The sequence below is a fragment of the Convolutriloba macropyga genome, chromosome 9 (genome assembly GCF_964194025.1).
Source record: "Convolutriloba macropyga chromosome 9, txConMacr16.3, whole genome shotgun sequence".
NCBI lineage: Eukaryota > Metazoa > Xenacoelomorpha > Acoela > Convolutidae > Convolutriloba > Convolutriloba macropyga.
This window is the reverse complement of record NC_134476.1, coordinates 50,369,677-50,386,052: the sequence shown is the minus strand read 5'-3', so window position 1 is coordinate 50,386,052 and position 16,376 is coordinate 50,369,677. Positions and strand designations below refer to the sequence as shown.

Below are 16,376 nucleotides of genomic sequence, written 5' to 3'. Positions count from 1 at the left end.
TCAAATGGGTGTGTGTCACTCTAAATGAGGGTTATTTGAGATCAGCTAATAGAGGCAGCAATAACTTTTACAGATTTTTAATCAAAATATAAAAGACCAGACTTCAATGAAAAGACGAATTTTTTTGGTCTGTCTTTTCTACTGTTTTTTTTAGACTGCCGATCTACGAATCTATTGCGGCTATTTTCTGGCAATCTGCCAGCTATGTTTTGTTGATCATTTTTTGACCATATCAAAAAACTATTTTCGATGAGGAATATATGTGATGCAGACAATTAATCTGTACCATATTCTCTCATGACTTTTAAATTTGATCAGATTCTGTTCACCTTATGTATTTTGACCTCGCCTAGATTTTTTCCTTGTCTAGAAGTTATTGGTTCTTGCAACTCACTTACTGCTCTTATTTCATTCTCAACCAATCTCTAATTGTTAATCTGAAAATCAGTTGATCTGTCAAATCTCTTCTTTGTCAGCCATCCTAGCAAACTTAATGGAAACGTATCGGGTTTCCGTATGATCTAGTTCTCAAGTGGAATTGCAACTAATTTTCACGCTACCCTCAATTCGCCGCTTTCTACTATTGGAATTGTGACACGATTCCAATTCCTCTTAATAAAATGCAATTGTCTCTCCTATACTTAAAGTTTTAGAGTGAAACACGAATATCTTAAAGGCAAAAGACGCAAAACTGGTAATCGGTCGGTGTTCAAGTGCATGATTCACCTAACACATTAAACCAGGGTAAAGTTAGTCTGTAAGACCGCCGTGCATCTATACTAGAGGACTGGAAACTCAAATATTATAGACAACAGTTGACAATCGCATCACAAAATGCATAATTTATTAATCAAACAAATCAGACTCTAAAATTGGACGTTGCGAATTTGATAGACTTCATAGGTTGAGTTCAAGTCTGAAATGGCCTCTGATCAGACCATCCCAGAAAAAGTGACCTCTGATCAGACCAAAAAATACTGAATTGTCCTCTGATCAGACTATGGTGCGCTCGACGCTCCGTGTGCGTTAAAAGTGCGCTCGAAAACATCCACTGATCAAACTATTGCGCACTCAAATGTCACTCCTTGATCAGACTGAAGTGCGCCCAAAAATGCCTCTGATCAGACTGAGTGCGCTCAAAATAGTCTGATTAGTGAATGGATTGGAACGTGAAAAAATCACTAAATTATGTTATAATATCTTCATTTCATGAAAATTGATGTTTTCATTAAAAATATTCAAATAAGGAAAATTCATTTCTAAAAGTATTGCTAACTAAAAGAAAACCCAATTGCCGAAAAAAATGGAGTTTGTCATTGATTCATTTTTTAACGAATAAACGATGTTAGGCAGCTTTGCATAATAAACGTCTTGGCCTACAGTTCTTCCAAAGCTTTTCAAAAGGGGACCGGCTGTTACTACTCTTGTTTCTTTCCGTGATTCTGAAATTTTTATCGTTTAAGATCAAACAATTTTATGACAAAATTGTCTTATAAAAACTTACAAGAAGATGCGTCCCCTTACAACTCTTAGCAGTCTATTTGTCAGATCTTAAACGATTAAAGTTCTAAGTAAGCATGTTATCAGATCTTACACAATAAAAATTCCATCCTATAAGATCTTACACGATAAAAATTCCGTTTTGTCAGCGGAATTTTTATCGTGTAAGATCTTATAAGAGGGAATTAGCGTTGTGTAAGATCTGATAAGATGCTTACTAAGAATTTTTGTCGTTTAAGATCTTATAGGATTTCGTAGGAAAATTCATTCTCTTATAAGATTTTATAAAAGAACGCATAATCCTACGAAATCTTATAAGATCTTAAACGACGAAAATTCTTAGTAAGCATCTTATCAGAACTTACACGATACAAGTTCTCAGTAAGTATCTTATCAGATCTTACACGACGCTAATTCCCTCTTATAAGATCTTACACGATAAAAATTTTTAGTAAGCATCTTATCAGATCTTACATGATAATAACTCATTCTAAGATCTTATAAACACACACTCACACGCACACACACATGCCGCACACACAAATACACACACATGCGCGCACACACACACCCTTGTTCTGCTCGAAACTCTGTGGTTAGACCGTCCCAGACTCAAGTGACCTGTGATCAGACAAGTTTCAGGCCAATGTCCAGACAAAAATGCGCTCGAAGCCCTTTCCAGAACATGTAATGCGAGCGCACCGAGAACATGTAAATCGTGCGCCCTAAGATAATCTGATCAGAGGTCACTTCGGTCTGGCCACCTCAACCTGGGTTGTGTTTCGTTGTTGTGGCATTGTCAATTATCATTTTTTTGTTTCAAAAATTATTCATGACTACGTTTCAGAAGTTAACAAAGGTATGTGCGGCCTATTCTGTGGACAGTTTAGCTCACACCAGGGACTCAGTTGAGAATAACGTATGTCCACCCTACCCCTCAGAGCCCTCCTCTTCCAATCGACAGTGGTACTACCTCAATGCTGTTCCTCATGCCACAACTACTGCTTGCAAAGATATTAAAGATGCTAAACCTTCTAGTGAGTACAAATGTGCATTTCTTGATGACGATTTTTTAAAATCATTTTTGCTTGTGCCCAGGACAACAGACTGAATAGTGTGTCTCCAAATACTTAAAACTTTCAGCATTCAGTGGTAAATATATCATGTTATGATTATAAAAATTCAAATTAAAGTTATAGTCGAAAAAAAATAATTCAGAGCAATAGGGTAACAATGTAATAAAAAGATGCTTCTAAAAAAGATTTAAAAACTCGAGTTTCCTCCCCACTAACCGGAGATGATACAATAACATGTTTTTTACGACCGAAAAGGAGTATTGTTATTCATTAGGTTTTTCTACGAACTGTTTTAAGCAGGTTTTTACAACTCGAAGTGATTTCTTTGTTTTGTACAGTTTTTTAAAGCTCCAAGAAGAGTGTGGTTATACAACTGGTTTTTGCAACTCGAAAAAGTTTATTGGAATATTACAGGTAATGTCTCGAAGAGTAGTTTTGATATTCTACAGATATTCTACACTCGAAAAAAATTGATTTTTGTTCCACAGGTTCTACAGAAACAAGAGGTTTTTATAAATCAAAGAAAAACTGATAATCTAAAATTTTTTTCCGTCCGATGCGAAGTATTGGTATATTACAGGTTTTTAGACCTCAAAGAAGAATTTTGGTATATTATAAATTTTAGCGACTCGAAGATGGGTATTGGTACTCAACAGGTTTATACCACTCGAAAAGGTGTATTGATTTTCCACAGGTCTTTTGCCACTCGAAGAGAAGTATGGGTATACTACAAGTTTTTGAGCCTCAAAAAGGATTTTGAATTAATATCGATTTTAAGGAATCCAAGACGAGTTTTGATATTTTGCAGGTCTTAAACACTTACAACGAAGTACAGACAATCTGCAGGTTTGCTACACCTCGAAAAGAAGTATTTGTATTCTTCAGATTTTAAGGAATCGAAGAATAGTTTTTCTATATTCCCAGTTTTTTACCACTTGAAGAGAAGTATTTGGGAACTACAATTTCTTAAGAACTTGATGAAAAGTTTTTGTATACTACAGGTTTTCAAAACTTGAAGATTTTTTATCAAAAAAAGTTCTACAATTCAAATGAGATTTTTGGTTGATTTTTAAACAAGTTTTTAAGTCTATGTTTTCAACTCAAATTTTGACAAGCGTAGACATATATTTTTGTTTCTAAGCGTAGATATCATTTATTTTTGCGTTTCTAAGCTTAGATATTACATATTATTGGCATTTCTTAGCGTAGATCTTGCAAAAATTTGGCATTTTAAGCTTAGTTGTTATGTTAATTTGTTTTTTTTTTTGTTTATTAGACATTACAATTATTCAGCGCTTAAAATTTATAAAACACATATCAAACTATTTAACTTGACACCGATCTCGCATAAATTCACCTAATAAACTTTAGCGAAGATCATCCAAATTTTAGCGCTCAATATAACGTTAAGTTTGCATAAATTCAAACTTTTCTGGTGATAATGGTTAAAATTAGGTTTAAATAGGCGTTAATCTTTCAAATATCCAAAACTCAATAGATGATTTTATCGAATTTGTGAGATTCCTTTGAAGATCTTTTGCTTGTTAAATTTTTGTGCTCGTTATCAACTAAGCACATAAAAACGTTCAGACGTTTGTTTTACCTATCTTATTCATCCAACAGAAGAAATGTAGAAAAATTGCCGTAAGGAAATGGATAATCAAAAAAATTATTTTGCTGGTTGTAGAGTCGCAAAATTGACTTTTTGTTATATTCATGTTTAGTGCTTTAATGCATGTTTAGTGCTATTTTTTGAGGGGTAGAAATACTGGCGAACTTTTTACATAATTTGTATTTTACATTAAAAAAACAGAAGTTGAAGCATTTAAAACAATATCTCTAGCTTCGTTGCTCAAGTTTGAACTATTTCTCTTTTTTGTTTTAAAAGTATTTGAAAAACAATGCAAAAAACAATTGTTTTCATTGGTCACTGGAAAACTTTCAACCAAGTTTACTTTATCTTCACTGTACTTAATCTATACTTTATCTGAACCAGAGATAGTTCCATGTTTTTTGTCACAAATTAAGATTAGTACTTGCTAAGGTTGTGTACTAATAACCAACAAGGTATGAACACTTTCAATTGAGCGAAAGAAATATGGAACTCCAACCATATCTTTTTGTATTGCTCAACTGTATATAAAATTCACTCACACAGAATATAGGGTTCAGCTGGATTCACAAAGTAACAGCCTTATTCAAAATGTTTTGTTTTCTTTTAAGTGATTATGATTAATTCTAAAATCATGGAACTTTGCGTTTGTTTATTCGCTAGCAACCGGTTTGTATTTCTCAAACTGAGTAAAAAAACAATTTGGAAAAATAATTTCAAAATTGGTATGGTTTGACCAACTCTCTGAACCGATTGAAATTATATTTTGCAAAAAACTGGCCAGTTAATGGCGAACAAAAACAGTTAATTTACTATTGTTATTTCACTCCCTGAAGGAAACCTTGAGGACATTTTTCTAAATTTTATTGTTAATAATTGAAAAAAAAACTTTAAGAAAACTAAGGAGGAATTAAAATTACTCTAAATGAAACTTAGGCTCTAAATGATATTTTTCAACACTAAGGCCTAAAATGAATTTTTTGCGGCAAAAAAATTTATTTTGTGTTGGTGGCCGAAAACGTCGATAGGCATGATAGCGAACTTTGAGAAACAGGACAATTAAGCCAACATCCTGCAGCAGATGAAAACATGGCCATGGAGAATCGTCCGTTAGGGATTGCATTCACTAGATCTCTGAAAAATGAATTTAGTCTTTTTCTTTTGTGCACCCGATTACATTATAAATTGCAATTACTATACTCTGTCTTGATTGTAAGGGTTAATAATATATTATTTCTGAAAGATCACATAACTTTTAAGTTTCGGCTTGCTTTTACGTCCGCTTATTTTTTTATTCGGCTTACTTTGCGTTCACCATGTTTTTTGTGCCGTATTATAAAAAATAATTTGAATTGTGTCCGGGAAATACCACGACTGAAGGTGCTAATCTTTTTCTGCGCCTTGCCACAGACTGAACACACTTAAACACAAAATTTGATCATTTTCTTTTAAATTTGTTCAAAAAATAAAAGAAAAAGTATTGTTCTTGCCAGGTAAGAATGGATATTACACGATCAAAATTAGGGGGAATGACGTACGAGTGTTTTGTCGGATGGGAGCCAAAGACACCTATATTGACATATCAGCCGAGTCAAGACACAGTGGCGATGGTTCAATTCCCACTCCGGTCACCTACTATTTTACAAGGTTCTCCAAAAACTTGAACAGAATTTTTCAATTTTACTTTTTGTTCATTATGCGAGCCAGTGCCCCTGCGGTCAATTGAACTGGTCCATTTTAACTCTTTCATTCCACAAAATGCATCTCAATACACGTGAAAATGGCCTTGTAATGTAGAATAGGGCTATAAATGAAATTTTAAACTAATTGGTAAATATAATTTGTCTTTGACATTAGTTGCCAAATTCAACAAAGTAGCGCAATATTTATTAAAAATAAGGACGTTGCCTCGTAATCTTTTTGATTTGCATGATTCATATAAATGAAGATTAAATAATTATTCTTGCGGTTAATTGTCAGATTTATGATCAATAAGGACATTTTAAACATACAATCTCTGATGGTTACGTATCAAACTTCTCAAATTTCAATTTAAATACTAGTTAATGTTTAGTTTTTTAGAAAAGAGATACATCTTTGCTGATTTTAGAGCTAAGATTGTGCGTGGGCCCTGTTTGCTAGCATTGGATACAAGTGACTACTTTTATTCTACAACAACAGGACCAGCGAGCCAGTGGAAACCCAAATCATCACTAAATGGATAGTAAATTTTCAGCATGTTTTTTTTTCAATTCCAGTACTGAACTGCAAACGTAAATTACTGGACGCTTACAAATGCAATTCTTATATGTATTAAATTTTGCGTCTCTGTCTCGCTCGAAGATCGCAATTTATTATCACCAAATGAATTTCATTATCTGCTCAAGTCATAAAAATTCATCTGACTCGATGGAACAGTAGATAACCCAGAGTTTTGAAATCCTCATTAGATGCTGGCTATAAAGGAGGCTTAATTAGAACAATTTTGCTTGATTTGTAAAACACAGTCTAATCGAGACGTTAAAACATGGGTTATTATCTCACTTACTGTATATAATTTGTTCAGGTAGACCTATTAGGGATAAAATTAATCCAAATTAGGGTCCACACTTTTAATCGTTCCGTCTAAATCGCCTTCATTTGTCCAATTAGAAAAAGAAAACAAAACGAATTAAAGCTTTCGCAAAGATTTCGTACACTTTAGGCTTATCCGGACTGAACGGCAAGTCAATATCAGTTATGGGCACGTCAAATTGCAAGTCTTATATCAGTGCTGATTCAGAGCGATTCCAAAAAACGTTAAAAGAGACGAAAAAACGTCAAAAATAGCCGAAATATCGTCAAAAATAGCCGGAAAAAAACGTCAAAAATAGCCAAAAAAAAACGTCAAAATTAGGTCCGAAAAACGTCAAAAACCAAACGTCAAAAACAGCCAAAAATACGTCAAAAAATGTCCGAAGAACGTCAAAAACAGCCGAAAAACGTCAAAAACTGGTTCGAAAAACGCAAAAAAAAAAAACAGCCGAAAAAACCTCAAAGAAGCCAAAAAAGGCGATCAGGGGTCAAATAACGCTACAAACAAGACCGGCAGCTTGATCTACACTTTTTTTCGAGATCTCAGATTGAAAAGACTTTGATAACACTGAGACCAGAGAAAGTACAATTACATATAAAAATAAGGACATGGTATGATAAAAATATCAACATCAGAGATGATTTTTTTGTTTATCTAATTCCTAGAAAGACAAGGTTAGTTTTTTTAAGAAGAAGTGAACTATGTTTTGAGGTTTTTGGGGTCAGAACGAAAAAAAATGAAGAAAACAAAAAAAGAAGCGGAAAGGCATACAAAATAGGGCATCATATGAGAAAAATCAACCTCAAAGTTCGAGCATTAGGCATACCCCATTTTGCCGGGTATCGAGCTTGAAATCTAAGCTTCTGAACAAAATTTCCAACCGATCGGGATGGCATATATCTGCATTCAGTGTTATCAAGCGCATTCAGTGTTATCAAAGTCTTTTCAATCCGAGATCTAAAAAAAAGTGTAGATCTAGCTGCCGGTCTTGTTTGTGGCGTTATTCGACCCCTGATCGCCTTTTTTGGCTATATTGAGGTTTTTTTGCCTGTTTTGTTTTTGTTATCACAGTTTTTTCATTCTGAGATTTCAGTGTTATCAAAGTACAATTACTTATAAAAACAAGGACATAGTATGATAAAAATATCAACATCAGAGTTGATTTTTTTCTTTTTTCTAATCCCTAGAAAGACAAGGTTAGTTTTTTTAAGAGCAAGTGAACTAGGCTTTGAGGTTTTTGGGGTCAGAACGAAAAAAAATTGAGGAAAACAAAAAAGAAGCAGGAAAGCATAGAAAAATAAGGGCATCATATGTAAAAAATCAACATCAAAGTTCGTGCATCAGGCATACCCCATGTTGCCGGGTATCAAACTTGAAATCTGAAATTCTGAACAAAGTTTCCAATTGACCGGGACGGCATATAGCACATTCAATTGCTCGTGGAATAAGTTTCAAAATTATATATTTAACATACTGTTTGGGCAATTATTTGGCGAAATAAAGACCAGGGAGCAATGAGTACCAGACGTTTGGACCTATGAGAGACCTCATACTCGTTCGCTAATACTTTTCCGAAATCGAAATCAAAATTAGAGCAAAGTAGTAACGTTAGTTATTAGACATAATAAGCTAACTCATATTCAAAAAAATATGGCTTCTTATATTGATGAGTATTTCACAAAACAAAGACCATCGAGCCATGTCGCCGACATCATTAATTATCGATTATAACTCATAAACTCGATTATAACTCATCAATAAAAACCCGTATAATTTTAACATATTTGAACTAATTGGTGGCATCGTTGGTTCACTGGGAAATTTAAATGGAGGCATCGAAATCGGCGTATTTGAGTAGTTTTGACCAGATCCGTATTTTGGCTGATTTGGTAAATTTTGGGACGAAATTGGCTTCATTGGCGCTGACTGGCGGCTAACAAGGCCTTGGGATAGCAAGGGGACCCTAATTGCGTTACTTCTTTTCACAATTTTTCCTCTACTAGGAATGTTTGACATATGGTAAATCAGAGTAAGTCAAGAGTTGTCGATTTGCGGCTACAATACGGCTCCAAGCAGCAGGATAACGGCTCAGAAACACCTGAGAATGGTCCAATATGGGCCCATTCAACCTTCCCGGGTCCCCTGTGTTTCTTGCTATCAGCTGGTATCAGTTGTCAGGCGCTCCGAGATAGTACAGAAAAATTAATGCAAAAATCATGGCACGTTATAAAATTTTTCAAAATTCGAAAATTTCACACAACTTATTTTTGACTTGGGAATCTTGACCTGCAAGTGTAATCCAAGTCTTTGCAAAAACTTGTCAGACTTCCAGACTTTTTTTAGACTAGCACATTACTGATATGTGCTTGTAGACTTGCATTTAGACTGGCCCAGTACCGATTTGACGTGCAGTTAATCCGGGTATCCAATGAGATGAAACATTATTACCCAAAGAAGGAGGAGCCATCAATAAGTTTAAAGCACTTTAATACGTACCTGGGGATATTTGTAAAACTAATAAATTTTTGCTGCAGCAATTTGATATCCTTTGGACTCATAGCATACTGGACTTTTGGAAAAATAATTCAGCTATATTTTTGTTTTGTTTTTATGGCTTCACTGACATATATCATAAATTTTACTTGCGTAATTTCATAAGTAAAATCCACATTTTTGTAATTGATCGTCCGAAGGCAAATGGGCTCAAAAACGGTTACAAAACCAGGACCTATACTAGCTAGCATGGCTACAGATCCAGTTGCAATTCACGTACGCGAGGATATTCTATCTATAGAAGGAGTTCATCCAAGCCTGAGTATTCAAACTTGGTCCACGTCTGACTCTCGTGACTTAAGTAACTCTCTGAATCAGTACTGATTTTTCAAATTGAATTTTGACTTGACTTATACTGTTTCCACTTGGAACTCGGTACGGGGTACCTGTTTTTTCGGTTATCTAGAATTGTTTGCAAGTTTGCTAATAATTTCCTCGATAGTTGAAAAATAACAACGTGTTTCTTGTAATTCAATTTGCTGAGTTTTCTGACCTACGCTTTATTTTTATGGGCCAGCCAGCGGTTCGCAGAATTTTATTTCGTTTTAATAAGCTTTTTTTAATCGATCAGCTTATGTTTCTGTTTAATCAAAACATTTTCAGGCATTTTTTGTTATAATGCAGAATCTATTTTCAATTTCTTAAACACTAATTTTTCTGAATGAGGCGATTTCTTTGTAATTTTGCAATCTTAACTTCCATAAATCAGTTATAGTTTTGCAAATGAATCGTTAAGTAATGGTTACGTGACTGTGCTTGAAGTCACTGAGAACTTCTGGGGTTTATCGAGAACCGCGAAGCGGTTCGAGATATTAAGTCAGAATTTCGAAGTGACTTCTGCAGAGTCACTTAACCATGCTTAAAACACGAAACGCGCGCGGTTTAAAATGACGAAATTCAACGAAATTCAACTTCTGACATTTTAACCTCTGGCACTGCAGACTTTCGGCATTTTAAAATGTGAGAGCGTTTTAATTTTCAAAGAGAAATTTGCACGAGCTCTTCTGATATGTTTATTATAGGAATTGGTAGAGGAAAAGCGTGTCCAGGCTCAGATTCGACTGGAAAGACTGAAATAGACTTGACGCTTACTCCGTTCCAGATACCAGCATGGGTTCAGTTTGAGTACCAAAAAGGAAATCCAACAATTGTAACAGGTTACTTTGTTAATTTCAAAATGGTTCTTTTACTGAAAGGTCCGAGAATATTTACTTTGTTGTAATTTTTCAACAAATCTCGAAATTTCTTTCATAAGACCACGAAGAACGTGGATGTTCTGGAAAGCAGTACTTATTTTGAAAAGTAAAATAAAATCAAACGTAGGATTACTAAAAGAGACAAAAAGACTTTAAAAGACTAATTTTTCCCATAAAGTTTTATCCCAGCGTCTCATGTTTCCAATACAAAACTTCTCGCAGTAGACAGCAAAAGAGAAAAAAAATTAGAGCTGTAATAAATATATTTTGCGTCTCATAATTTTTTTTACTGCTGAACTCACATGTTTGTTCTAGATCTGGCAATTGTATTGTACTGATTTCTCCTCTACGCCCGTTGGTTGAAAGTTGTTGAAAAACATTGATATACTCTCCTTATGATATATTCATGACAACGACTTCCCATTTAGCATATGTTCTGTCCAGACCTAACAGTGGTATGCAATACTTGGGTTCCACTCTGGGGTTGTCGAAAAACTGCAATTTCTTGGTGTCCATTAAGTTGATTTTAAAGTTTTAAAATTCTTAAACCCTTTTTTAGTCAAAAAGACTTTTCATGGGTTTTCAAAAGACATATAACTGACATACATTTTCTTTATTTCAATCTCTTAAAAGTTTTATCTAATATATCGACAGTAAAACGAATTGGAGTCCAATTTTGGTGGTTTTGATCCAACATCTGGTTTTAATTTGATAGTTTTGTTGACCATATGTTATCCCAGATTAGGGATTGTTGGCAGATTAGAAAACCAATAAAACTTAAGTGCCAGGGCTCCAAATTGAGAATTATTGTGTCTGGTATGAAATTTGCAGCGTCAGAGGTGAAAAGAATGCAACTTTACAGAGAATAAGGAAGGAATATACGTATGAAATGGACAAAATAAATGCTCAAAACTTTGTGAAATGTTTCAAAAAAGTACTGAAAAAGTGTTTGAAAGTGTGCGGTAAAGCAATTCATCGACCAAGTTTTAATGATGGTAGAGTTGGAAATCGAGAAACAAAATTATGTTTTTTTAGAGTAGAAATTGTTGTTTTTGGACAATTTGATGCAAAATACTTCCACAAAAAGCAATTCCATTAAGCACAAATTGTTTTCCATTGTGAATGACAACAAGAACAAATGCAGACCGGTAAATTGTGTAACACAAGGTGTTTGAGGGATAATGCAAATGTGATCACGTAATTTAGTGTAAAACTTGGGGAAAATTACAAAAAATGACGAAATTTTAGCGGGAAAAACTGATGTCTGACTGAACCTTACTGCGTAACTTAGGCAAAATGATAGAATGCGCAGTCCATTTCCCTTATATACTTAAGAAAACTAACTTCTCTTTTTTTGTGAAGTAAATTCTATTTTTTTCTTTACTTTAATAAACAGTTTTCCTGTTCTGTTTTTGTTGTCCTAATAGTTTCATAGCACTAACAATAACTATAGCTGTATGTAAATGATGTTGATATATTTTTATCGAATCTGGACTTGTCTTGCCGACCTGTGATTTGTTGAAATTTACTGAAGATTAATGTTAAACTTGTGCATATGACAAAATATGTTTTTGATTTTTTTTTGTTTCGCCGTTTTTTTGTTTCGCCGTTTAAGTTTTGGTCTCGGCGTTTGCGATTGATTGGTCGAGTTTTAGGAATTATTATGTCTACTACATGTGCCAACAGGTGTCTTTCATTTCCATAGGCAATTCAGCGTGGTCGTCTCAGCTTCTCTGATTGATCAGTCGAGTTTTAGTTTTATTAACGTCTTGCACATGTTTGAACAAGTGTTGTTTTATTGTCAAAGACAAGGTGTGGTCAAAAGTTTGAGTTTGTTTTTAAAAAGAAAGTAGTATGTCGTCGGCTTAAGATTACTTTGATTTTTATCACGATATAGCGCGTTCTAAAAAACGATATGTAGTTGCCTGTGTGAAAACATATGATAATAATGGAACTTATTTATCGCTGAAACTTTTCAAAAAAGAAAACGAAGATAACGAATTTCGTTTCAACCAAACACTCACTCTCTCTATGCAGGAATTGGAACAAGAGGGAGAAAATATTGATGATATCAGAAGGATAACTCTCTCAAAGTTTGCGAATGAGCAGAGCAGTTCTGGCAAAAGGAAGTTACAACCTGGTTCCAATTTAGAAACGAATGGTCAAAGTCGTAGCTTCAGATTCAAAAAATCAAAAAAAGCCTCAAAGAGTGATAAAGAGAATTAAATAGCAAAAGAAAATGGTTGAAGCAATGTTTGAACAGACGCCTAAATATTTTTGACAATTGCAAAATTTTTTTGATATTTTATTTGCGATAGTGAGCCTCAATTTGATTCTAATCTTACAAAAAACTTCACATACAGCCAGCACAAAAAAGAAGATCATTGCAAAATACAATAATTTCATTACAATGTCATTGCGGCTGTTGATCAATTACCGCAGTCCTTCAAGGATACTTCTTCTAAACCATTTACAATACCATGTCTCTTCACTTGATTTCAACTGCTCATTCGGGGGTCTTCTCACATAGTGCATTATGGCGAAGTGATGAAAAAACTTCAAGAGGCAGTCAGTTACAACGAGCAGCACAATCTAACTGTTTCAGTTTCTAAAAAAACTACCAAATGTCAACTTGATAATGAAACAGGATGTTCAAACGCAAACTGACTTTTTGCCTACTTTTAAGATTGAAAGATTTTATAGTATTTATAATGCTGTTGGTACGGAAAGTTTTCAAAAATACTTGATATATTAAATATTGGCTATGGTTGTCTGAATGTTGATAATAGTTTGATTTTAATAAATTTTAATATGTAATCGAAATCTTTTAATTAACAATTGTCTCGTTCTGTTGTCTTTGAAGAAAGAATTGAGCGAAAAGAATTAATTAAAAAAATGTTAGAGCATATGATTATCAAAGCGTAGCAAATCATTATCGTTCATATTCAGCATCAAAGAATACCCATAACCAAACATCACATGTGCAATATAAATGCAAAAAAGTCCAAAGAGTTTTGAGTTTTGGTTTTGAACTGGCTTAAGTTTGAGTACTTGAGTTACTTCATTGTAAAACTGTACCAGACGGGAAAACAATATTTGGTAGTTTTTTATCGGGATTCCAAGCGGGTCAGCCAAATAAACTTTGTTTTTATTAAACAAAATAACCTTTCAATGATTTCCTTCATATTGCGCTGGTGAAGCATTAACTACAATAAATCCTTTTTTGTTGGTTTTGGAAAATTGTATGCCGCAAAAAGTCCATAAAAATAACATTTCAAATGAATACATTTTCCCATCAATTAGCGTCTTTCATCACTATCCATCGGTGGGGTAGGTGATTATTGAGTTTTTTGTCACCTTGCGTTCAGAATTAACATAAAACGTTGAGCCTTTTTCGCCCAGAAATAAAATTTCTACGTTGGATGCCAATGCTCCGTCAAATGTAAGTTGAAACTAAATTGAGCAATTTGTAATTTCGGGATGAATGAAATCATGAGAAGCCTCTTGCGTTGAAGTTAAGTCAAAAACTAGAATAAAGTGATTGGGATAATTGTCCAGAATTATGCCATGCCGACCTTTGTCAAGAAAATCCAAGGCTTCCAGAGTATTGAAGTAAACGCAGTGGTTAAAAGTTGCTAACACCGGAGTTCCAACAATAGGCTGAACATTTCTTTAAAAAACAATCCGGCTCAATTTAATTTTCTGTTAGTGAAAAGGATTAGTGCGATTAGTTCCGGGGTATGCTTGATTTGTCGCCATTGCAATTATCTTATGTCGTACAGGTTCCATCGAAAAAATATCCTCATGGCTCCAACTCCTTATTCCAGTTGTAGCTAAAAATTTTCGTGGTAATACTTCTGTATAGCTATACACGGCAGGCGTTTTTATTAGAGTTTTCTCAATTGCCTTCAGAACATGATCCGCTGCTGTCATTTTTCTATCATAGAGATTAGCTTCAATCGTTTTAACTTAAATAAACTGTAATATTTATTTGATTCTGAAATTACAGCAAAATCATTTGTAGACCTTCTAAATGAAATTCTCAGATGAGCACCACTAAGTAGGTGTTTATCACAAATTAAAATATCACTAGCCGGCTTTCCAATAAAATAGTTTTCCTGGGAATTAGCAACAAGAGCTTTTCTGGCCGCTACGTCATCGGTCCCATCAATTTTAGCTGGCTCATCCTCGTAATAATACGCATGGCAAACTAGCCATGTGATGTGTTTTTTGCACTTTTTCTTAAAGAAAATTCCGTTTCAATGAATATTTTGTGCGCAAAGTTTCCGTTTTTGTTGGAAAATTTCACTTCGTTAGCAGATACAGTGCAATCTGAAAATAAAGAATGTAATGCGTTGTTGCTTAAGTATGGCGCGTATGTATTTGCAGCTTCAGTTCCTGTCCTTAAATCGCCGTCATTGATCCGGGAGATTTTGCATTTAATTTCAAGAAGTTTTTGTAAATCTATGAAATTGTTCCCATCACCCAAAACTTCAAACTCAAGCAATGGACCGTCCGGAGAATATGATGGTCCAACTTTTTGAGTAAAAGCATTTTCAAAAGTAAAAAGCAGAGGCTGTTTTTCAAACAAATCAAATGTGGTGTGTGTTGCCTCTGCGGGCAGAAAGTTAGTAATCATTTTGAACTTTAGAAAAGAAATTAGACCGACTTCTTGTCAAAGGCTTCTTCATACAAATGACTTGTTTTGGCTTTTCACCGTTGGTTTTCAACTTACGCGTTCTTCTTGTTTTTGGTTCACCAACTTGTTTTCTTACTATGTTTTGCACAGTAGACTTTATTGCTTGTTCTGGAGACTTTTTCTTTGTAACTACATCCACCAGCTCAGGAGCTGCTAGAACAATTAAATCAGGTCAAATCTTTATGGCTACAAGCCAAAAAGACTATCATGCAATTGGTAATGCGGCTCTGCCAATACTTGCTGCAAAAACCCCAAAACCACTTCCTCGTTGGCGATAGCGTCCTGAAAAGTACGGTGACACCAATTGCTGTTGATAGTAGGCTTCCTTTCTGTCGATTTTTTTTAAAAGTTAAAGTTAAAATAATTTTTCCTGTTCCAGCGAATGGAACTAATTGTCCAATTTCTGTCCGCAATTGAATTTCAATTTACTTAAAGTTTTGCGATAATAACTTTTTGTATTCCAAATTGCTGAAAACACTTCTGTGTGTTGGCACTATTTCGCAGGGGCTGCCGTTTTCCAGGCGTTGTTTTGAATCAATGACTCGAATAGGAGGAGCTTTAGTATCACCAACGTATTGATACTCAATTATGTTAACGTAAACAAAAATTAGTTGCTTCCCTGCAGACAAATCAAAAGGATAATCACCAGAAAATGTTTTTTCCTCGTCATCTGCCATGGTCAGATTTTCAAAGGTTTCCAACATCTTGTATACAACATGATAACCAGACCCATCGTGAATGCCGTTGAAACCTAGAATACTCAGAATTTCATTATCCAGAAAAGTAATTCTTTCGTTTTTACCAAAAAAGACGAACAAAATCCTATTGATTTTGATAAATTGATAGTCAAAATGAGGCAATCTGGTAGCTGTTTTCAAGAATCTCAAAAGATGGTCATGATTTTCATAGGAACCAATTCCAATGATAGCTCGTTCTCCTCCGTATGGTCTGGAGACAGCACCAAATGGAATGATTTTTTCATAAAATTTAAGGCCTTCAGAGAAAAATATCTTCAAATCACTTTTGTTCACTTGATTTATTTTTGCAGGGAAGATAATTTCACTTAGTGCAACTCGCAAAACCCCCTCCAAATCACCAGTATGTACATTTGTCCTCTAAATACTTGTATGTAAAATTCTTGAGCGATCGTATATTTTTTCCGCAA

The 16,376-nt window shown here is 34.4% G+C and overlaps 1 protein-coding gene across 1 annotated transcript; it reads left to right on the top strand.

Moving 5' to 3' along the window:
* Positions 1-2,332: 2,332 nt before the first annotated feature.
* On the top strand, positions 2,333-6,413 carry LOC142346253 (uncharacterized). Its single transcript, XM_075398769.1, has 3 exons — positions 2,333-2,537; positions 5,682-5,835; positions 6,299-6,413. The coding sequence occupies exons 1-3, from the start codon at positions 2,333-2,335 to the stop codon at positions 6,411-6,413; spliced, it is 474 nt and encodes a 157-aa protein (XP_075254884.1).
* The last annotated feature ends 9,963 nt before the right edge of the window (positions 6,414-16,376 follow it).